The sequence below is a fragment of the Podarcis tiliguerta genome (assembly GCF_965153285.1).
Source record: "Podarcis tiliguerta genome assembly, chromosome: 13".
NCBI classification, from domain to species: Eukaryota; Metazoa; Chordata; class Lepidosauria; order Squamata; family Lacertidae; genus Podarcis; species Podarcis tiliguerta.
Window position 1 is genome coordinate 28,579,242 of NC_139546.1, and position 22,974 is coordinate 28,602,215.

The window sequence follows — 22,974 nt, forward strand, 5'->3', positions numbered from 1 at the left end:
AATGTATTTTTAATTTTTACATAGCTCCGGATTAAAATTAATTTTCAAACATTCCATCCACATTCTGACAGAATCCAGATAAAAGTATTGTACAGAACGAGTTGGTTCCAGATTTAACCATGCTTAGAGCAGAAACATTGAAATCAATGTGACTTAGGTTGATGAGAACTTATGTCATATTGATTTCAATACAACTATCATATCAAGTATTCAATGAAGTACATATTTGCCACAATTTGGAATTTAGATATGTGTGTTAATTAGGCATATATACAATGGTAATAAAAGTTACAACATATGGTTGAGCTTGAATGAATAATTTATACCAGGGATAGCCAAGTGGTGTCCTCCACATATTGTTAGACTCCAAAGAACAATAGTCTTAGTTATTGTTAACGTAGCAGGGAAGATGTGAGTTGTAGTCCAGCAACATCTGGAAGAAATTGTGTTGCCTACTCTGGTTCAGAGAGACAAAATTCAAAGAAAATCAAATCCTATAATGTGTTTTATTATTTCAATATCCATCACATTTTATTTCTCATTATTTATACAGTCAATTAAAAGAAGAACTTGTTTCTGTGTTTGTATTTTTACATATCTAGTCCTACTTAGATAATTTGGTTTTCTAAGTTCTAAGGGACAACATGCATGTCTGGCCCAGTTTTCCCAAAGCCGCCTTAACCTCCTTGTTCCTTAAACTGTATATGAGGGGATTGATCATTGGTGTAAGGATCGTGTAGAAAGTAGACAGCACTTTGGTTAAGCCTCTCAGTTTGGGGTCATCTGGGAGGACATAAACAATCATTAAGGACCCGTAGAAAATGGTGACTACAATAAGATGAGAGGAGCAAGTAGAAAATGCCTTTTGCCTCCCAGAAGTGGTGGAAATCCTCAAAATGGCTGAGATTATGCAAATGTAAGATGTTATGGTCAACATAAATAAAGGGAAAGTGAATAAGGAAGATAACATAAGGGCTATTGCCATAATTAATGAAGTGTCAGTACAGGCCAACTTACTGAGAGGTATAAAATCACAAAAGAAATGGTCAATTCCATTGAAACCACAGTAAGTTAATTGTGTCATCCATATGACTACCACAGAGACAGAGAAACAGCCACTTATCCAGGATGCTGCTGCTAAAGAGATACAGACCTTGCTGTTCATATGGAATGAATATTGCAGTGGTTTGCAAATTGCTAAATACCGATCATATGACATCACAGATAAGAAACATGTCTCTGCAGTCACCAGAAAACCAAATAAATATAATTGTATAAAGCAGCCAGAAAAAGAAATGGTTCTATTCTCTGTTAGGAAACTGACTAGCATTCTGGGCAGAATAGTTGAGGTATAGAAAATCTCCAAACAGGACAAGTTCCCTAGGAAGAAATACATGGGCGTATGAAGATGTCTATAATTCACAACTAACACAACAATAAGAAGGTTCCCCATTAAGGTTAGAATGTAGATGCTCAGAAATATCAAGAAGAACAGAATCTGTAGTTCAGGATGATGTCCAAATCCCAGGAGGATGAATTCTGTGATGGCAGTTTGATTTATTGAGGTGGCTACCTAATAGGAAAATAGCAATGAAAATACCATCATGGCAGCTATGGTATTCTTAAGAGTAAAATGTAATAATGACACACACTTGATAAACAAATTAACAATCTGCATAACATTTATATTGTTCAGAGCTCTTCACACATTTTATTTCAGTGTGAATTGATAAGATAAATGGAGCTAGGCAAAATGATAGCTATCATTTGGCATGCATGAACCAAGGCACTTTCTGAATGGAGCGATTGGTCCATGAATCACAAATAAGGATAAGTTCAAGGACAAAATCAGTTTTGGGCCTAGTTCACCACCAAATAAGACTGAAGTCTGCTCCATCCCATTTCTGTGCAGGTTTTAAGGATCAGTTCACATATATCCATACGCCAAATTTCCTCTTTTTTGGTCTTCAAAATCTGGCAACCCTTCATAAAAATCTACACCTTTTATGTAAGAATTCCAAGGGTGGCAAAACACGAGGTGATCCAAACTGAGTTGTATTTTAAAAAATGCTTCCAGTTGCTTAATAGCAACTAGGTAGTGTGCAGTTCCCTTTTCACAATGCACATTGAACTTAGCTCATCTTTCCCCACCCATCCCATAAATCTTTGTTTTAAATTTAAATACCAGAATAATGTGAAAATAAATGTTGGGATGGATTGAGGAACATTTGTACATTCCTACTAATCACATGTCATTATTCTTATGTGCAATTTTATGTACGTATTTTATGTACAATTTACATGCTTTGACATATAGTTTATTCTTAGAGTCTTAGGAGTAATTGAACATAAAATACATAAAATGTACATGTGATACATAAAAATTCCATGTGAGAGGGATAGCACGTCATCAGTACTCATTGCTCCCCATAGGACTTGCTGCACTGATTTCAAAGTGTGCAGAGGCAGCAGCCCTGTGAGTGACTAACTGCGCTTATGCAAATGAAATTACATTTTTTAAAGAAGACAGTCAACCTTCAGACCAGCTCATTTGCAAATGCATAATAAAGTTATAATTCAACCTGATTCCTGCATATGTCTGGACATATTTTTTTCTGCTGGATGCATTCTGGAGTTAAAATTGCATAGTGTTATCTAGGTATGGAACACTGCATTGCAACAGGGCATTGGACTCAATAGCCTAGCCTACCACATACAGTACCCATGGTATAACAATCACTTACACATGGTTACTCAGTTATATTTATGTCTCAAATGAAATTGAATTAAAACCATTAAAAATCCTGTGGGGGGGGGGGAATAACTGATTTTGGTAGAAGATTGAGAAGATCTAGTAGATAATCAGATGCATGTGCTACGAACTGCAGTTCCTCTGCATAACTGCAAACAATGATCTAACAATCTGAAAAGGATTTGACCATTGGTATGAGATATGTATTCCAATGACTATAGCCTAGGATATTGTGTCCTACGTTTCTGTATACTTACCACATCCACTGATACCATAATCCACTATGTCTCTCAGCAACATGACAGTGCTCTGAAATAAAGAGAACTACATTTAACAACTTCATAAGGGTTTTATTTTCTACAAGGTGGCGCTTTCTGTCAAGAGATTATTATTATTTTGTTCTCTTGGGAATTCCTTATGATATGACCTGGGGAATCAGCGGAGCTCTTATTATCTGGCACTTTCCTACCATGATATGAGGGAGCATATGGCCCCATTTAATGAAAGCAAGAGTTAGTGATGACTAGGACCAAAGATCAGACACTTGTCCAATAATTTATCCTGTTGCTATTGGAAGTTCAGGGAAGTTTTTAATGTGTGACATTTTAATGTATTTTTAATCTTTGTTGGAAGCTGCCCAGAGCAGCTGGAGAAACCCAGCCAGATGGACGGGGTACAAATAAATTATTATTATTATTATTATTATTATTATTATTATTATTATTATTATTCAACAGATGCCAAAGCAGAGAACTCTAAAATACAGACACTGTGAGGATAATTGTAGCCACTTTCTCTTTTGGATGAGACCTTGTCATATATATAATTAAACGAGACATGCCCTTCAGAATTTGGGACTGAATTAGTAAATCCCCCTCATCTTTATCCCATAGCTAAAAATAATGATCAGAAAACCATTCTGTGCATTAGAAGCCAACTCAGGATAAAAGACAAAATTCTAGGGAAACCAGACACACCAGTGAGAAAACTTTATAATGACTGCCCGGAGTGGTTTGAATGATGGCACATGACCTTTTTAAAAGCTTCTGAGTCAGGTTTGCCTTCTGGTCTGACGTTGTCAATTGCCAAATTGTCAAGTTGAAGCCATTTCACCTGAGTAGTCATCTTTTCAATTGCACAATCAGCTCTTAACAACAACAACAACAACGACAACCACCCTACCCCTATGGCCTTTCAGTTAAACTGATTCTCTTTAATAGTCTATGAACATCAAGTTTCCCCCCCAAACAACCCACAAATATTTGAGTCCCAACAACTGGGGGCTGGGGGAGAGAAAGTCCACTTACCCTTTATGGTGGGCAGCGTTGCAGCTGGGCATCAGGTCCCGCAGTGATCCAGCTAGGGGTGTAGACTGACACCCTCCTCGTAGCCATCTGGCTGTGTTGTTGGCACTGGGCGGGGCCCTGCCCATACACAGCCCTGCTGTCCAATCATTGCTAGTGGGAGGCATGGCCGCAGCAAACTTAAACCATGACACGGCCAGGGGACTGTCCTCTCATGCCCTTTGCCAAATCATACTAATGAAAAATCCCACAGTAAAAATAGCTTAAGCTGTACAAATCAAGAAGTGTATACGCTTTCACACAAACACTTGTACTTGGGTAGAGACAGTTTATAGTTGTGTGCATAATAATAATAATAATAATAATAATAATAATAATAATAATAATTTATTATTTGTACCCCGCCCACTCTGGGCGGCTTCCATAGAAACAAAAAATACAGTAAAATATCACAGATTAAAAACTTCCCTGAACAGGGCTGCCTTAAGATGTCTTCTAAATGTCAGGTAGTTATTTATCGTTTTGACATCTGATGGGAGGGCGTTCCACAGGGCGGGCGCCACTACCGAGAAGGCCCTCTGCCTGGTTCCCTGTAGCTTTGCTTCTCGCAATGAGGGAACCGCCAGAAGGCCCTCGGAGCTGGACCTCAGTGTCCGGGCAGAACGATGGGGGTGGAGACGCTCCTTCAGATATACTGGGCCGAGGCCGTTTAGGGCTTTAAAGGTCAACACCAGCACTTTGAATTGTGCTCGGAAACGTACTGGGAGCCAATGTAGGTCTTTCAAGACCGGTGTTATATGGTCTCGGCGGCCGCCCCCAGTCACCAGTCTAGCTGCCGCATTCTGGATTAGTTGTAGTTTCTGAGTCACCTTCAAAGGTAGCCCCACATAGAGCACATTGCAGTAGTCCAAGCGGGAGATAACCAGAGCATGCACCACTCTGGCGAGACAGTCCGCGGGCAGGTAGGGTCTCAGCCTGCGTACCAGGTGGAGTTGGTAGACAGCTGCCCTGGATACAGAATTGACCTGCGCCTCCATGGACAGCTGTGAGTCCAAAATGACTCCCAGGCTGCGCACCTGGTCCTTCAGGGGCACAGTTACCCTATTCAGGACCAGGGAGTCCTCCACACCAGCCCGCCCCCTGTCCCCCAAAAACAGTACTTCTGTCTTGTCAGGATTCAACTTCAATCCATTAGCCGCCATCCATCCTCCAACCGCCTCCAGGCACTCACACAGGACCTTCACCGCCTTCACTGGTTCTGATTTGAAAGAGAGGTAGAGCTGGGTATCATCTGCATACTGATGGACACCCAGTCCAAACCCCCTGATGATCTCTCCCAGCGGCTTCATATAGATGTTAAAAAGCATGGGGGAGAGGACGGAACCCTGAGGCACCCCACAAGTGAGGGCCCAGGGGTCTGAACACTCATCCCCCACCACCACTTTCTGAACACGTCATCATCTTAGTATTTATTTAGATGGGATTTAGGTAGGTGTTCACAATCAATTTCCACGCTGTCCTTGAATCTAGTATAGTGGTACCTTAGTTTACGAACAGCTTAGTTTATGAACAACTTGGATTAAGAACGTTGCAAACCCAGAAGTAGGTGCTTTGGTTTGTGAACTTTACCTTGGAATAAGAACATGTTTCACTTCCTGTTGAGTGTGTTCCATTTGTAGATTGAGTCCCCCGCTGCTATGGGAAAACACGCCTTGGTTTAAGAACGCTTTGGTTTAAGAACAGACTTCTGGAACGGATTAAGTTCATAAACAAAGGTACTACTGTATTATAAAACTAAGTCTTCCAGGAAACTTCCAGACTGTCCTTAACCATATTATATGAATCATACCCCAAGTTCCATATCTATCTTGAATCCTGAGGTAGGGGCAGTGATCTTTTATGATGTTTGGATGTCAGCTGCCAGTTTGAATCAAAATGGAGGCCCAAAACTTCACTTTGGCATGACTTCACCAATTTTGAAGTAATGGTTTGGCCACCTATCTACATAACACTTCCCAACTCAGCATGAGGGGTTCCCAGGTGGGAGTGCCGGCCTTCATCAATGTTTGGATGTCAGGTGCCATTTTGAATCAAGACTGTGCACCAAATATGACGTTTCTGCCTGGTTCCCTGTAGCTTTACTTCTTTCTGCTAGAAAGCCCTTGGTGCTGGAACTCAATGTCTGGGCTGAATGATGGGGTGGAGATGTTCCTACAGGTATACAGGGCTGAGGTCGTTTAGGGCTTTAAAGGTTAGCACCAACACTTGCAATTGTGCTCAGAAACATACCGGGAACCAGTGTAGATCCTTTAGGACCAGTGTTATATGGCCCTGGCAGCTGCTCCCAGTCACCAGTCTAGCTGCTGCATTCTGGATTAGTTGTAGTTTTTGATTCACATTCAAAGGTAGCCTCATATAGAGAGCATTGCAGTAGTCCAAGCAGGAGATATCTAGAGCATGTCTCACTCTGGTGAGACAGTGAGCAGACAGGTAAGATCTCAGCTGGTGTACCAGATGGAGCTGGTAGGCAGCTGCTCTGGACACAGTTGACGTGCACCTCCATGGACAGCTGTGAGTCCAAAAGGACTCCCAGGCTTCACACCTGCTCCTTTAGGGGCACAGTCACCCCATTCAGGACCAGGTAATCCCCCAAACCTGCCCTCACCCTGTCCTCCAGAAACAATATTTCTGTCTTGTCAAGATTCAACCTCAATCCATTAGCTGCCATCCATCCTCCAACTGCCTCCAGACACTCACATAAGATATTCACTGCCTTCCCTGGTTCTGATTTAAATGAGAGGTAGAGCTTTAAAAGTGCTTTTAAAGTAAGTACAGACTCTCAAGTCATAGATCTAAATCCATTAAACTATTTATGAAGAATTATGAAAATTAGAACTCTACACTTAGCCAAATACAGAAGTGCAGCATATTCACTATATTGATAATATTAAATGCTCTGAACAAGGGTTAACCTTTAAGCCATCATTACTGACTTAAATTAGACTAAACTGGATAAATTAATACCAAGGGAATACTTTAGAGCAAAACCAAGGCAGAAGTTCATTTAAGACTTTGTTGTTTCCTGTAACCCCTTTATACACACCTACACCCACACACCAGCCAATTGTGTGAGGTTGGAGAGACTGTCTGCTAACTAATTACACATTAGTAGATGCACTCATTGGTGTGTCTTCAGAAAGCAAGGGGACTTTATTTAAAGGAAAGACATCTACAGTATCTAGCCACTGGAAAAAAGAATACGACAAGCAAGCTGACTTTTACAATTGGGCCATAGACAAAATGAAGGCATGTGCATTATTAGATTTATTCACAGAGCAAAAAAAATTGAAGCCAGCAACATAGCTACCTATGAAACTATCGTGCTCGACTCTGGAACGATTTAAAGCAAATGTGAGTAGAAAATTATCAGACCTTGTGTGTTCAATGACGCACAAATACCAAATGCAATAATGGCCTTATTTATCTAATCAGTCTTGTTGATAAATTGTTTCTTTTTGTGCTTTTTATTTATTGGGGGAACATTAATGGGACTTATTCATTTCAATTTAAAGTATAGGAAACAGATTTAACTTAATTGCTTATTTCTTTGATTTTCTCTCCCGTATCCCCATTCAACTGATTTTTTTCCTCATGGAAAATTGTACAAATTGAGTTGCAGTTGTCAGACAGGAGCTCCTGAATTAGAACTTCCATCATCCTTAGCTACCTATCAGGGATGATAGGAACTGTAGTCCAAAATCAGCTGGAGTCCCAAGGTTGGGAAACACTTCTGTAGAGGGAAGTAAGGGGATTTCTTCAGGAGAATAAATGGCTAAGGAGTAAACCCTACACAAATCTGGAGTGGAGTGCCTAAGACAGTTGGATGGCACCTTGTTGCTGCCTTCTGGCAACTCCTGCAGCCAAGCTGGTGTCAAATGTATTGCTCTGCTTTCCTTTGGACCACATCAGTGACGCCGAGAGAGGGTCTTGTCATCTGCATAGCCCAGGACTTCCAGACATACCGCCTAGGTTTGCTCTCTGTTGGGGTTAGGGATTCTACCTTTGCTTGGTCAGGCTTGGTCAGGTATATATACATACCTATCCAACACAGAGCTTTCCCCCTTGCAATATTTCACATCATGTCACCTGTAATTTAGCACAGAAGATTCTCAAAAATTCTATATTCAGAAAGGTATTATTCTTGCAATATAAAACAGGTTAAAACCATTGCACATGTTTTTCTTTTACTGCACATTTTACACATTTTAAAATCTGTGATAAATATTTAAACTCCATGCTGAAAGGAAGGTTAAATTGCCCTGACCTTTCCAGGACCTTTTCTGAGAGATGTCACGAAACTATAAGTCTTGAGAGGCACTTTTTAACCTTCTTATTAGTTTTACCTCAAAGAACAGTGGTATCTCAGGTTAAGAACTTAATTTGTTCTGGAGTTCTGTTCTTAACCTGAAACTGTTCTTAACTTGAGGTACCACTTTAGCTAATGGGGCCTCTCGCTGCAATCACGCTGCCGGAGCACGATTTCTGTTTTCATCCTGAAGCAAAGTTCTTAACCCAAGGTACTATTTATGGGTTAGCAGAGCCTGTAACGTGAAGCACCTGTAACCTGAAGCGTCTGTAACCCGAGGTACCACTGTATGCCCTTTTCTGAACTGATGCCAATTTTATGCTTTGGCTTATATACTTTAGTATGTCAATAAAGGTGATTGTTATAATGCATGCTGGTATTTCACTGCTGAAGCTTAGGTATTAAGTTATTACTGAAATGTTTGTGCTTAACTCTTTCTCTGGGAGCAATCCTACAGTTCCTCTGCCCACAATGTTGATGACTGAAGGGGGTACTTTGGTGGTTCAGGGGTGCCTCTCCTCTAGTAGAGCAGGAAACTGCTGGTGGAGAACTCGACCGTGGTAGGGGCCACTGCGATGCCAATAGCTATAGCCTCTGCTGGTGGTAGCAAGTGGGGAATCCTGGTACTGGACATTTCAGACTTGGGCAATGGTGACATTAGATCTGCTTTATCCAAAGCTTGGTGGTTACCCTAAGGGACCTGATCCTTGGGCTCCTCAGCTGCATTGACCTGTATTGCATTGACCTGTAGCTGGCACAGATTAATTGGAGAAAGAATTATTCCATCACTCTTAGGTAAGCTGGCAAGGCTTGGGATCCAGTGGTGAATCTGCCATTCCACTCCTCCCTGGTCCCACTTAGGATTGCTCTGTTAATGAAATCAGTGAGAATTCAAAATGCTTAAAAGTTGGCTGTAATGTGCCCTATGTGGCTACTACTACTACTAAAATTGTATATTTTACTTTACTAAATATCATGATTTGGCATTTTTTTCTTTAGGTTTGCATTATTACAGATATATTTGGAGATGAAGAACCAAACTATCATTTCTGAATTCATCCTCCTGGGGTTTCCTGCTGAGCTGGAGATCCAGAGTTTTCTTTTTGTGGTCTTCCTCATCACTTATATACTAACAGTCACGGAGAACCTCATTATTATCTCTGTAGTAAAAGGTAACCGGAACCTTCACAAGCCCATGTATTTCTTCCTGGGAATCTTGTCTTTCTTAGAAATCTGGTATATCACTGTCACACTTCCAAAATTGCTGTTAGACTTCTGGTCACAGACCAAAGTAATCTCCTTCGAGAGTTGCATGGCACAACTCTACTTCTTTATCTCCCTTATGTGCACTGAGTGTGTCCTCCTAGCAGTCATGGCATATGATCGCTATGTAGCCATATGCAACCCACTTCGTTATCCAGTTATCATGACCCATAGATTATGTTTCCAACTGGGTGTGTTCTCCTGGGTGTGTGGTTTTTCCATCTCCTTGGTCAAGGTCACCTTCATCTCTAGATTGAGTTTTTGTGGGCCTGGGGTCATTAATCACTTTTTTTGTGACATCTCCCCTGTACTCAACCTCTCCTGCACTGACATGTCAGTGGCTGAGTTGGTCGATTTCATTTTAGCTTTGGTCATCCTCCTAATCCCATTGTCTGTTACCATTCTGTCCTACCTTTTTATCATCAATTCAATCTTCCGAATCCCCACAACCCAAGGGAAGAAAAAAGCCTTCTCAACTTGTGCTTCACACCTCACTGTGGTCATCATCTTTTTTTCAACAACAGTCTTCATGTACGCTCGACCTAGAAAAATTCATCCCTTTAATCTCAACAAAATAGTGTCCATTTTCTATGCTGTGGTCACGCCAGCTCTCAACCCTCTCATCTATTGTCTGAGAAATAAAGAAGTAAAAGAGACATTGAAGAAAAATGTGGGAAGAAAATGCTGGCTCGGCTCAGAATAATGCTGCCCTTCCAAATCAAGATAGGTGGGATTCTCTAAACCAAGAAGATATAAGTCTGAAGAATTCCATTGTCCAAGGTCAGGAGTCTCTGCCAGTGGGATGGGAAGTAAGTGAAAAGCAACCCAGCCCAATAACCTGGCCATTCCTTTTCTCCTTATTATATGACTACCATTATGGTAAGAATGATGTTGGAAGGAGCTAGTTATTATGGCCAGAAGAAGGCCTCCAGGATTTTACATTTACTATCTTGGTAATCCCCATTTCTTGTTGTTCAGAGAAAATAAATAGAAAAAACAAACCATGTCTAGTTGTTTTATAATTTTTATAGAGATCACCAGAAAGAGTTGATTCAGTAACTCTCTTGTGTAACCCCACACTACAGATAAAAAGCAGTTTGCAAAAATATTGGCTTGTCTAAAGTCATCTATTAGCGTTGCCATATTATGAAGAGAGAAAAAGAGGACACATTTGTCAACTTCTACTTTTATCTATGAATCGCTATGACGACTCTCATTTTACAAACCCATGAAAAACAGGATGTGTTCTGGAAAAAGAAGACATATGGCAGCCCTGAGTCCTGAGCCAAATTGGGCATATACAGAAGGTGAGGCCTCAGGGGTGAGGCCTTGTCATGGGGTAAGGCACCAGGTAGGAAAGAGAGTCAGGCATCAGGAGGGAAAACCATGACCTCTGGTTGCATCTTCTGGGGAAAGAAAGAGCTTGCAGTCAGAGGTAATGGGAGATCTCAGCCTTTCCATTGAGTTTTCCCATCTGATGCCTGACTCTTCTTCCTGCCCGAGGCCTGCCCTTCAAAGCCTGGTGCTCCATGAAAGTTCAGTGCTGCCCTCAAAGGAGATATTAATGTTGCATGATTCAGGGTGCTCCTTTGTAAGTGGTGTCCCAGGAGAGAAGCTGCTAGCAAAGGAGCACAGAATTAACATCTCCCCTGAACAGGGAGGTGCTCATCCTGCATAGTGCAGTGTGATCATTTGCCTGCTGCTTCCCAGAGGTTGGTAACTGGGTCTGCCTGGTGGACCAGATCCTTAACTTTACTATAGTCTATATGGGTCAGCTTTGAAGGTGGGCACAAGCCCTGGTTTGCACCCCCATTGAGTGTTTTTGTCCAGCTGGAATGCATCATTGAACTCTAATAAAGCTCGTTATTGTATGGCTGTACACTGGTCAGAACTAGCTGCAAAAATGGACAGGGGAATGGCTATGACTCTTTGTATTGCAGCCTACATTCCAGCCACGCAAATGCCAAAGGTTTGCACACGCACCACAAATCTCCTTGCTCCTTCTAGGTGAGCAAGAAGTTATATCACAGTTTAAGGGCACATTGCAGCCAGAAAAAGCATGCATGTAAGGGACTTGGACCTGTGGGAAGTCCCCCCAGGCCTGATGTTCTCTAGTCCTTCATAACTTATATGGAACCTAAGATGTCATGGGCCACCAGTTTCTCTGTGGACCTACCAATAGGTTTAGGTCAACTATTATGGTCAACAATTAAGGCCCTGATCTGTGTTCCCTCATCTCTGAGGTGCAGGGGATGATGAAACACACAAATAATTTCTCAGTAGCAGGGGTGCCAACTTGACTAAAGTATTGAGGGGGACAGGCAAGCCCTGTCCCACATAATCAATCAAATGACACAGAGCGCGCGCGCGCGCACACACACACACACACACACACTGTGCCATTTGAATGGCAAGCTATGAAACATCTTGCTTCTTCTCTATTAGCTTAAGGATCATCTAAATATCGTTTTATTTCTGATGGTGTTTGAGATGTAACAAGATATGGTTCTCTTTTAATTGTCCATGATTTGTGTTTTGTGATTGTCACTTTATAAATACTCTTTGTTTTGCACTGGCATTGTCAATGTTGCTATCTTTTTTCAAGCAGCTTTGTCTACCTGTACAGAATGGGGTGGGGGGTTGGGAGAGAAAATAATATAATATAAAATTAATACAGACAAAGCACCTTTTTCCCTTTTAGCAAAAGTAGCTATATGCATGTAAAGTGTGAGTAGGGTGAGATGTGATTTTTTTCTTCTGCCTTTTTAGCATTATTCTACTGTATTGACTTACATGACTTGTTCTTCTGAACCATCAAGCCCAAATATCTAACTTAATCCCTAAAGAATTCTTGGCCCCAGTGATTTTGCTTTCAAGTTCCAAGTGAAAGACACTGAAATGACCAAATTGCTCTCTGGTCCCAAAAGTGAAGCTTTAATAGTTTATGAAAAGGACAAAGTTGATTTTCAATATAATTCAATTACAGGCTTTGATTATGTATACAGGACACATATCGAGTTGATGCTTAAGTCTAAAATAGTAACTGGAGGGAGTATCAATTGACAAAGTTAGGATTAATAATAAAGAAAACACAAAAGAGTTAACCACAGAATACCCAGGGGTTCAGAGGAGTCAAGTTAGAATAATAAGGCCTTAGTGTATCCACAGAATTTGCAGAGCTTTCTTTGTTCAACAATTAGAAGCAAGCTGTTAATATATCCCTGTAGGAGACTGAATTTGTAGCGTGCTGAAATACAAAAAAAGTAAGATACCAAACACACAAGGAAAGCAAGAAAGTGAGCATTAATGAAACTGCTAATATATATGGCCCAGCTTGACCCTTATTAAAAATATGTGACCAAACATCAATGAGAAATACATTAAGGGAGAAAATGTTGGACAGAGAGTGGATATCAAAACTTTTAATTCTTCGTTTGCAAGCAATGTATAACATTGAACTAAAACATGAAAGATAAAGAAAAATATTTAGCACTACTGTTGTGTGGGAATTCTAAAAAAAAACCCTAAGAAATTCTGAGATGTATAAATGAATAGTGGTCTCTATAAGAATGCACAGAGTAGGGGAAACAAGCAAGATGAAATTGTGCTCTAAATAAAGGATAGCAGATATGACCTTTTTCTTTTTCTTTTTTGAAGACCAAACAGAAAGGGAGGAAGAGTAGCTGGGGCTTATCTTACTCCAACATCTGGGCCTCTGTGTTCATTCACAGCTTGTTCAGAGGCAGATATGAGGGGGTGCAACTGGTTCCACTGCATTGGGCACCGACACTAGAGGGTACTGTAGTTCTTTGAAATTATAACATCACAAATTGAGCAGAATAGAAGGCAAAATTTTGGCCTTACACAGAGTGCCACTGAAAATCTAAAAACCAAAGTCCACCACTGATTTGTTCCTTCTGGTTTTACTATGAATGGGCCTGGGTAGAATGGTCAATATTCTCCTAGTGATTCTTTTATGCTATTAACATGCAGGAAAAGAAAAGGAAAAAGAAAAAAGAAAACCTATACCAGAATATTACAGGACAGTAAGTTTTGACATAAAGGAATGCAGATTTTAGAAACTGGAATTGACAACCTCAGAATTTCAGAAAAAAACTATTTCCTTTAAATTCCACATGGAAAATCATCAAAATTATCAGTTATATGCCTGTCCATGGAGTTTTCTTGGCAGGGATACTGGAGTGGCACAAAGTGAGGAGGAATTAAAGAACCTTTTAATGAAGGTGAAAGAGGAGAACGCAAAATATGGTCTGAAGCTCAACATCAAAAACCCGAAGATAATGGCCACTGGGCCCATCACCTCCTGGCAAATAGAAGGGGAAGAAATGGAGGGAGGGAGAGATTTTACTTTCTTGGGCACCATGATCACTGCAGATGGTGACAGCAGTCACGAAATTAAAAGACGCCTGCTTCTTGGGAGAAAAGCAATGACTAACCTAGACAGCATCTTAAAAAGCAGAGATATTACCTTGCCAACAAAGGTCCGTATAGTTAAAGCTATGGTTTTCCCAGTAGTGATGTGTGGAAGTGAGAGCTGGACCATAAAGAAGGCTGATTGCCGAAGAATTGATGCTTTTGAATTATGGTGCTGGAGGAGACTCTTGAGAGTCCCATGGACTGCAAAAAGTTCAAATCTATCCATTCTTAAGGAAATCAGATCTGAGTGCTCACTGGAAGGACAGATCCTGAAGCTGAGGCTCCAATACTTTGGCCACCTCATGAGAAGAGAAGACTCCATGGAAAAGACCCTGATGTTGTGAAAGATGGAGGGCACAAGGAGAGGGGGACAACAGAGAACGAGATGGTTGGACAGTGTTCTCGAAGCTACCAGCATGAGTTTGACCAAACTGCGGGAGGCAGTGGAAGACAGGAGTGCTTGGCGTGCTCTGGTCCATGGGGTCACAAAGAGTCGGACATGACTAATCGACTAAACAACAACAACATCAGTTATATGACATGAAAGTACATATTGCCGTTTTCCACACTATGTGATTTCTGCTGTGATAATAGTGTCTCGAACAATCATGTTCTCCATTTAAGAGTATGGAGCCTGGCCCTGGCAAAATCGTCACAGGAAGAAATTACTTTGCCAGTCCTCTTCACAATTTCTCTTTCCTGAGAGTATGGCACAAATGCAGGACCTCCCAAACCACTACACATATTGATTGGGGCATAGAATGTGTACATAAATGATAGAGGGATGGCCTTCAGATGCAGAAGTATGCAAGAGCCAAAATTTGTGGGTTCATATGAGGAGGGGACTTTAACATTTGCATCTACTATAGTGTCAATGCAGATTAGGACCCAGGAAGTAGCCAATTGCTCACAATGAGTGCCCAAGCCATTAAGACTTATCCTGGTCACATATCAAGAGTTTAGGAGCTCTGTTGGTTATTGCTGAGGAGCACTCCCCTCAACCCATATGTAGCCAGATAGGATGGATGCAGGCAGTCATCTCAAGGGAGACACATTATTAGTACCCAAGAGCATTCCTGTTTTCATCTGTGATGTTTTGGAAGGGATGTAATGATTACATAGTTAGAAAACACACTTGGATTAATGATTTGTGCATTTCCTTTTACCCATGTGTGCAGTCAAACTGGTCCAGCCCATGTTTGTGAATAGGATTTGAGGATATATTAAAGGCCAAGTAATAACAGACTGCTGCTTTTTCATATCAGGAGTGGTGAACCAAAAATAAATTTTTGGTGCTTTTTTGTGGGGGTGCTTGTTCTAAGTGCACCGACTTTGAAATAAACTCAACAAGATCATTAAGAAACTCTGCAGCACCGCCATGTAAGTGCATCATAAACAACACTGGGGTAGACATCAAGTGGAAACCATGACTGCAACTGAAGTAAGTGGGGGATATGAATTAATATTGACAATGCAGTCAGGTATTTGCATGATGCATACATAGTATATTTCTACCACTTACACTAAAAGAAATCTAATTTTTTTTTGAAAAGATTAAAAAAAATGTTAAAGCAATTTACAGTGTAGACTAGACTCACTGAAATAAATGAATCTAAATTAGATGTGTCCATTAATTTCATTGCGTCTGTTCTGAGTAGAACTAACTTTGGATAAAGAGAGACCAAGCCACAGATGCAATGGTGCAATGGTATATTTCTGAGGCTTGGTTATTGTGTAGCAATACGGACACAGAATTTTAGTTTAAGGTTATTGGCAAAATTTTAGGCCACAACTTTATTGAATTACAGAAATGTGAGCGATATTGGCTTAGGCATTGGCTTAGACTATATCAGACTCCTGCCCCCTTTGCAGGAAATCAATAAGGGTAAACCTTACAAAGCCCTAGCTCCTCAAGCGGACTTCGGACAGGATCCAGGCCCTGGATTCCTTTAACGCAATACCGTAGTGGATCAAGGAGACAGGAATAAAAGTAAACAGCCAAAGTAATCAATACTTGCATGAGGTACCCTCCCCTCCATTTTCTTTACCTACTAAGAAGGAGGAAATGGAGATGAATGACTCACAAAATACATAACGGTAATCATAAATTGTGAATCGCATGATGCCACTCGAATTCTACACCACACTTAATCTAATAATTATTTGCTTTGCAGTTCTTTGAAACTCTTGTTTGTGATCATTTACTCCAAACTAATTGGCTGAGGAGCTATGGTATTGCATGCTCCTTCCAGAGGCTTGATGAATGTCCAAGGCTACGATCCTATATATGCTCAGCTGTGGGATTTTTCCAGTTGAACTCAGTGGAGGTTAATTTCTTAGTAGAGGTGTACAGGAATGAACTGTAGTTGAATCAGCTTAACGGTCTTCCTTCTTTGCAGTACCTCAGAGGAGAAGACTTCTAACATTGCCAGGTGCTCTTCTTTCTTAAAAAGAAACAAATTCTGATTGTCAAACCTTTCCAGTTAAAATTAATTCTCTCAGTATGATCCAAAGGATATGCAGGAATGGAAGGTAACAATCAAACTTCTGTGACAGAATTCATCTTACTGGGCTTCTCTGGCTTCTCTCAAGCACAATTTCCCCTCTTTGTGGTCTTTGTATCTGCCTATGCAGGAGCTCTGGTGGGCAACATTTCTATCATCACATTGATCAGGGTCTGTCACACACTTCACACTCCTATGTACTTTTTCCTGGTCAACCTCTCCCTCCTGGACATTTGCACCATCACTGCAATCATTCCCCAGATGCTGTTGAATTTAATGGATGAGAAAAAGACCATCTCCTTCCAATGCTGCTTAACACAGGCTTATTTCTTTGTCATCTTCCTGGCCACTGAACTGCTGTTGTTGGCTGTGATGGCTTTTGACCGCTATGTAGCCATCTGCCAACCTTTGCGCTACACCATCATCATGAGCCAGAAAGTCTGCAGTTACTTAGTGATTGGGACATGGGTGCTTGGTATCCTACTTGCCAATGTTCATGTTCTCTCTGTCCTCCGCTTGTCCTTCTGTGGACCCAGTACTATCAACCACTTCTTTTGCGAGCTACCACCACTGCTTCAGCTCTCCTGCACAGACACAACCTTCAACCAGTATCTAATGTTGGTGACAGACCTCTTTTTGGGCTTTGGTTGCTTTCTGATGACTCTAGTCTCTTACATCTACATTGTTTCCTCTATCCTGAAGATCCAATCAGTGCAAGGGAAGAAAAAGGCTTTCTCCACATGCTCCTCTCATTTGATGGTGGTGACACTTTTCTACAGTTCAGTTATTTACACTTATGTTAGACCTCCATCCATGTACCTTGACATGGACAAAATTGTAGCAGTATTGTACACAGTGATCACCCCTATTCTCAACCCCCTTATCTATAGTCTAAGGAACAAGGAGGTCAAAGAGGCATTCAAGAAGTTTGTGAGGCTAGACAGAAACTAAGGTAATCCTCAACTCAGAATTGAAGAATTAGAACAGATTTCTTCTAGCCTGATATCAGAAATACTAGGGGTATTCTACATAGTGCCACACCATCACTCTTAATGTAAATCTCTCATTGCCTTGGAGCTAAACAACACCCATTTTCTATATATGTCTTTTGGGTAACTGTATCCCCACACTGAAATTATCATTAAAACCTGTTTAATATGAGAAATTTCACTAGTAAAAGCATGCTAAATAATGTTGCAACAAACACTGGAGCTGCTGGGGGTGGGAGGCAGATCAGATTTGTCAAGAGGAATAGTTAAACAGCCAAGACTGTGCATCACAATGAATCATCACAGTTAATTTAACACATTTAAAACATATGTGGCAAATTGGTGGATATGTGAAAATTCATCTTAACCACATGCTAAAACTAGAAAGCCTTCAGATGCCTTTCTTTTTAATTAGAAATGCTTCAGTTTCAGTTTCTTTTTAATTAGGATGATTCTATACCATGTAGCAAACTCCCTCAGTAAAGATGGTAACAAGAGAATGTGACTAGGTCTGGGTGATTTAAACTTAGACAAGTCAGATATGTCAGAGACTATGAATTCAGAGGTTTTCTGTATCTGGCAGTGTTTACTATAATCCAACAGCAACTACTCTTGTTGCAGGGGTCTTATGACCACTTATTTCTTGAATTGGGAACACCTTAAAGGTGAGACACAATGGATACAAAACTGAAACTTTATTAACAAGTATTCTATGAAGAATAGATCTTAATGGTTTCACTTAGATCCAGGCCTGCCTACAAAGTGGTCAATGGCAGGTAGGTTGGGAGGTGGGGCTGACTCAGGAGGTGGACCAAATGGAGCATGAAGTCTTCCTTTGAGTCTGCTGTTGGGGCATTTAAAGCAGCCTGCTCTGGCTCTAGTGCTCAGTTCTTCATTGGATCACCCACCCTCCCATTGTGAAAAGGTTGGTCTTGGGTAATTTGACCTTGCTATGGACTCTGTTGGTTGCCATATTCAGGGCCAGGCAGGAATTTGTCCACCAGGCCAATTGGCTCCTGTCTGTTGGTTTTGCCTACCAAATAGCAATGGTCACAAATTAGGTGACTTAGGCATTGGGTAAACCTTAGTCTTGGATGGAGAGGAGGTTGTAGTCTCTGCCTACCCCTTCAAGTGAAAAGGTATCCTGCTAAAGGGATCTGAGATGAGTTGCTTCTGTACATGGGGAGTTCATATGCCCAAGGGGTGGAGGGGTGGGGGTTGGGCCACATCACTCCTCAAGATGACAATCCCCACAGGGGCCCTCCTATTTTATATAAGTCCTAGGACCCTGCACTGTCAGGTTAACCCAGAGCTTCACTTCTGGTAGGCAGGCCAGAAGTTGGGGTTTATGCCCAATACCTATGCCAGACCTCTTACAATAAAGTTGTAGCCTTATTTGACCCATAAACTGTACTATGTCTGGTTCTTCCTAAATAGTTGAGGGGCAGTGGGTAGGTGGAATCTTGACACGACTTTGTTCATTATTTCCCTAGTGGGATAGGGATAAAAAATGTCATACAAGTAAAGTCATGGATCATGATGAAGTTCAGCAACATAAATTCAATCTGTGCTTTTTGTACATGCACTTCAAGGTGTATTTTTATCACATTTTCCAAGAGTTGTCATGCAAAATGATTGAATCCAGAGATAAATGTTATCACCGGTTTCTAGAAAAATAGGTGCTGAAATTCACCATGAACACCTCGCTTGTTCTCTTAGAATGGCAATGGAATTCATCTGAGAGGTGCCGGAACTGAGTTCCAGCTGAGAAAAAGACCTGGTTATCATGTTTTAAAAGCTGCAAATCAAGCAGCTGCTGGAAAAATCAGAGACAATGTATTAGCAGGAAAGAGAAAGTGCAGGAAGAATGCCCCCAAACACCAGCGGAGGAAATGGTGTGTGGTGTGTGCGGCCTGCTCTGGGTTTCATCCCTGAGAGGGAGTGACATTGCTGCCCCACCCCCTGAGAGGCTTGCTGCTCACTGTGGGCGGCGCCCCCCTGGGACTCTCGCCCTGCCCTGTTAAAAAAACTGTGGGCCAGGGTGAAGGCCTCTTGTATACCTGCTGCGAATGAAAAGGCATCTGACCCTCACCTGAATCTCATAACTCTCCTAACAGGTGATTTGGTCTGCAGCCACAGTGTGGCAATAATGGATGAGATTGCCCACCAGATACCAGGCTCTCTACTATTCAAATTAAGCCCCAGTGTTTACACCAGCATAATAGAGTTGGCTAGGATGCCAGAAGGGATACAATTAATAACTTTCTCCATTATCTGCACAGCAAGGGGTGTACAGTCAACAGTGCAAAGGCTGAACTGACTCGTTCCCTGCTGGTTACCTGCTTTCAGCAATAGGGGTCGCTGTTTGGTAGTACACAGTTGGTTAGCTGTCAGATTCTAGAGCTCCCTATAGGTGGCTCTTAGGTAATTCACAATATACAGAGTCCATTCATAAAACGCAGTGTTCATTCATAAAGCAGTAACATAAATCTTCATTGCTACATATTGGGTGTATATTCCAGTAGTTGAACATACCGGTTTATGGCCATGCTGTAGTGTGGTGCTTATGTGACTGTGAATAAAAGGTGGCTGGGCTCATTGTCTTGGGGTTTGGTGGGGAGACGTGACAAAACTGATTTCCAATAAGTGCCCCTCCCTTTATTTCCATAACAACTCCTTCATTCTGTACTCTGAATAGTGACACCAGGGATCTAGAAGGGACAGGGCTTGTCAGTCCAAGCCCTGCACAGTCTCATCAGGGCTGCCCTTAAGGCAATTGGAGCAATTGGGCCAAATTGGGCCCCAGGGCAATCTACCAAAAAACAAACAAACAAACAAACACACACACACAACAAGTTGCACTCCACTGCTTCAAATTGGGCGCCACTGGCTAGCCCCGAGTGTCATAGTTGCTGAGACTAAGTTGTCCTGCCCTCGCATGAAGACTTGGGTTTGCAATTTTGGGAGAGGGGAGACTGCAGCACTGGGAAGAGGGCAGGCTGGCAAGGCCCGCTAGATTGAGAGGCCCTAGGCTTCAGCCTACTTAACCTATACATAAATCCAGCGCTGCCTCTAATCATTTCCATTCAGTGAAAAGTGAAAATCTTCCCAGAATCTTCACCAAGGCAGCTTTGACTTCCTGGTTCCTCAGAGTATAAATAAGTGGGTTCAAAACTGGTGTGACTGCACTGTATATTAGGGTCACCATCATGTCCCTTTGAGAAGCATTACCAACAGAGGGGAGCATGTAGTTAAACAAAACAGGCACATAGAGCAAACCAACCACCATCAGATGGGATCCACAGGTGGAGAAGGCTTTCTGTTTGCTACTTTTGGATTTTACTTTGAAGAGAAGAAAAGTGATAATGTAGAAGTAGGAGAGGAGTGTTGCTATAAAAGGACCCATTGCAATGCAGCTGGTTACAGTATTGAGGAGCATGAGATTGAGGTGTGTGCTGCCGCAGGCCAGTTTCAGCAAAGGTTTGATGTCACAAAAAAAATGCTCAATGTGATTTTGCCCACAGAAGGGCAGACGGGCAGTTGCCACTGCATGCATCAGGGCATGAAAAAAGCCAGTGGACCACGTGGCTGCTGCCAAGAGTTGGCAGACGTGCTTGCGCATGATGATGGAGTAACGCAAAGGGTTGCATATTGCAACATATCGGTCAAATGCCATTATTCCCAGAAGAATGACTTCGCTGCTGCCCAAGAAATGGAAAAAGTGGAGCTGGGCCATGCAGCCACCAAAGGAAATGGTTTGGACTGGCAACAGAAAACCAGCTAGCATCTTTGGAACAGTGACTGTGGAAAAGAAGATGTCAAGGCAGGAAAGGTTTCCAAGAAAAAAGTACATGGGAGTGTGAAGTTTTGGCTCAGCTATTGCGACAACCACAATAGCTGCATTTCCCACAATGCTGGCCAGATACATCAAGAGGAAGATAGCAAATAGTGTGTGCTGAAGCTCCCAAAGATTGGTCAGTCCCATCAAGATGAACTCTCTTACATCTGTTTGGTTCTCCATTGCTAAAAGACAATAGGGAGCAATAAGAGGAGGTGAGGGCATTGCAGAATGCTCATAAAATCATTTACCCGTATCAGAAAATTTTATAGTCAGTAGGCTCTGAAACTGCAGTGGGAATAGAAGGTGGACGAAACAGGTTAATAACATGCACACAAATGATGGAAGGTGACTTAGAACTTCCTAGCCTAATTGTAAATGCATCTCTCATTGAGTTTGGAGACATCAGTTAATACTTACGAGCTTCATCTTCATATTATCTCTTATCTCATGGGGGGGGGGGGAATGACTATTTGAACCTGCACTGTAGCATCAGAGTCCATCATGACCAAGAGAATCCATACTTTCAGTCAACAAACTCAAAAACATTCATCCAACATTCATACTTCTTTGTATTTTGCAATGCAGTCTTCCAATTAAGTAATGTGTACAGAAAAATCACATGCTAAGATGAAGAGTGAATGAATATGCATCTGCTAGTGAGGAAGACATTCACCAATGAATTATATTATATAAAATTTGTTTTGCAAACATGAGTATATTTAGAGAAATGCATGCAAACACCCAGTGAATCTTCATGCAGATAGTGAAATTTAAAAAACCAAATTTAAGTTTGAAAATAATGAGATACTGAGAAAAACTAAACAGAGATATTTGGCCATCCCTACCACAGATACAGATACTAGGTGAATTTTGTAGCTGGTGCACAGTCTTACAATCTAGCTAGAATCTGGATTTCCTGCCTTGAAATATAAATGGGGGGAAGAATCAAAACAATGACAGATATATTTGGAAGCATACAAGTCATGAACTTAGATTAGATTGCCTTGGGGGGGGGGAGTGTGCCTATTTGTGTGGCAGAGATAGGAAGGAGGCCTAATTTCGGTCAGTGTTTGGCCACTTGGGAATAGCTGGTGGACACCAGCGTTTGGGGTCAGGATCAAAATTAAGAATGAAGTGGCTTATGGAATCTGCTGTAAGCTTTTGAAGGAAAAATGGGTTATAAATATGCAAATCACCACATTTTACCGTTGGTGAAAATAGCATTCAGAATTCCAAAATTATAATGAATGCAAAATGTTCATAAAGAGTTCTAATGAGACTATGAAACTTAGTCTTTCCTGCAGTTCAGGTGAGATGCTAATTGTATGTTAAAGATGGTAGACTTTGCTGAAATATTTTCACCTTGCTTAGAAACACATCTGAAGACCAGCAAAGGGTATTCTGCCTCAAACCACAATAATGCAAGGGGCATTGCCTCCAAACAGTAATGATAACTCAGTTTTAGAATTAAACAATGCAACAATGGCAGTGTTGTGTCCATGCCCGTGTTACCCATGG

The 22,974-nt window shown here is 41.4% G+C and overlaps 5 protein-coding genes across 5 annotated transcripts in view; 3 read left to right on the plus strand and 2 right to left on the minus strand.

The window, feature by feature from the left end:
- The window catches only part of LOC310662094 (vomeronasal type-2 receptor 26-like), a gene marked incomplete at both ends in the record, with an annotated part of 371,804 nt that overhangs the window by 306,714 nt on the left and 42,116 nt on the right, over window positions 1–22,974 (plus strand). The gene's annotated exons all lie outside the window — the stretch shown is intronic.
- LOC310662528 (olfactory receptor 11A1-like) lies at window positions 626–3,027 on the minus strand (the record flags this gene model as incomplete). Its single annotated transcript, XM_083409465.1, has 2 exons — window positions 626–1,573; window positions 3,010–3,027. 2 exons carry the CDS (start codon window positions 3,025–3,027, stop codon window positions 626–628), a joined length of 966 nt encoding a protein of 321 aa, XP_083265591.1.
- Window positions 9,450–10,456, plus strand: LOC310663388 (olfactory receptor 6B1-like; the record flags this gene model as incomplete). Its single annotated transcript, XM_083411207.1, has 1 exon — window positions 9,450–10,456. One exon carries the CDS (start codon window positions 9,450–9,452, stop codon window positions 10,386–10,388), a length of 939 nt encoding a protein of 312 aa, XP_083267333.1. The 3' UTR covers window positions 10,389–10,456.
- On the plus strand, window positions 16,648–17,577 carry LOC310663411 (olfactory receptor 5V1-like; the record flags this gene model as incomplete). Its single annotated transcript, XM_083411230.1, has 1 exon — window positions 16,648–17,577. One exon carries the CDS (start codon window positions 16,648–16,650, stop codon window positions 17,575–17,577), a length of 930 nt encoding a protein of 309 aa, XP_083267356.1.
- LOC310663380 (olfactory receptor 12D1-like) lies at window positions 20,692–21,636 on the minus strand (the record flags this gene model as incomplete). The annotated part of the gene is made up of 1 exon (XM_083411193.1): window positions 20,692–21,636. The coding sequence occupies one exon, from the start codon at window positions 21,634–21,636 to the stop codon at window positions 20,692–20,694; it is 945 nt and encodes a 314-aa protein (XP_083267319.1).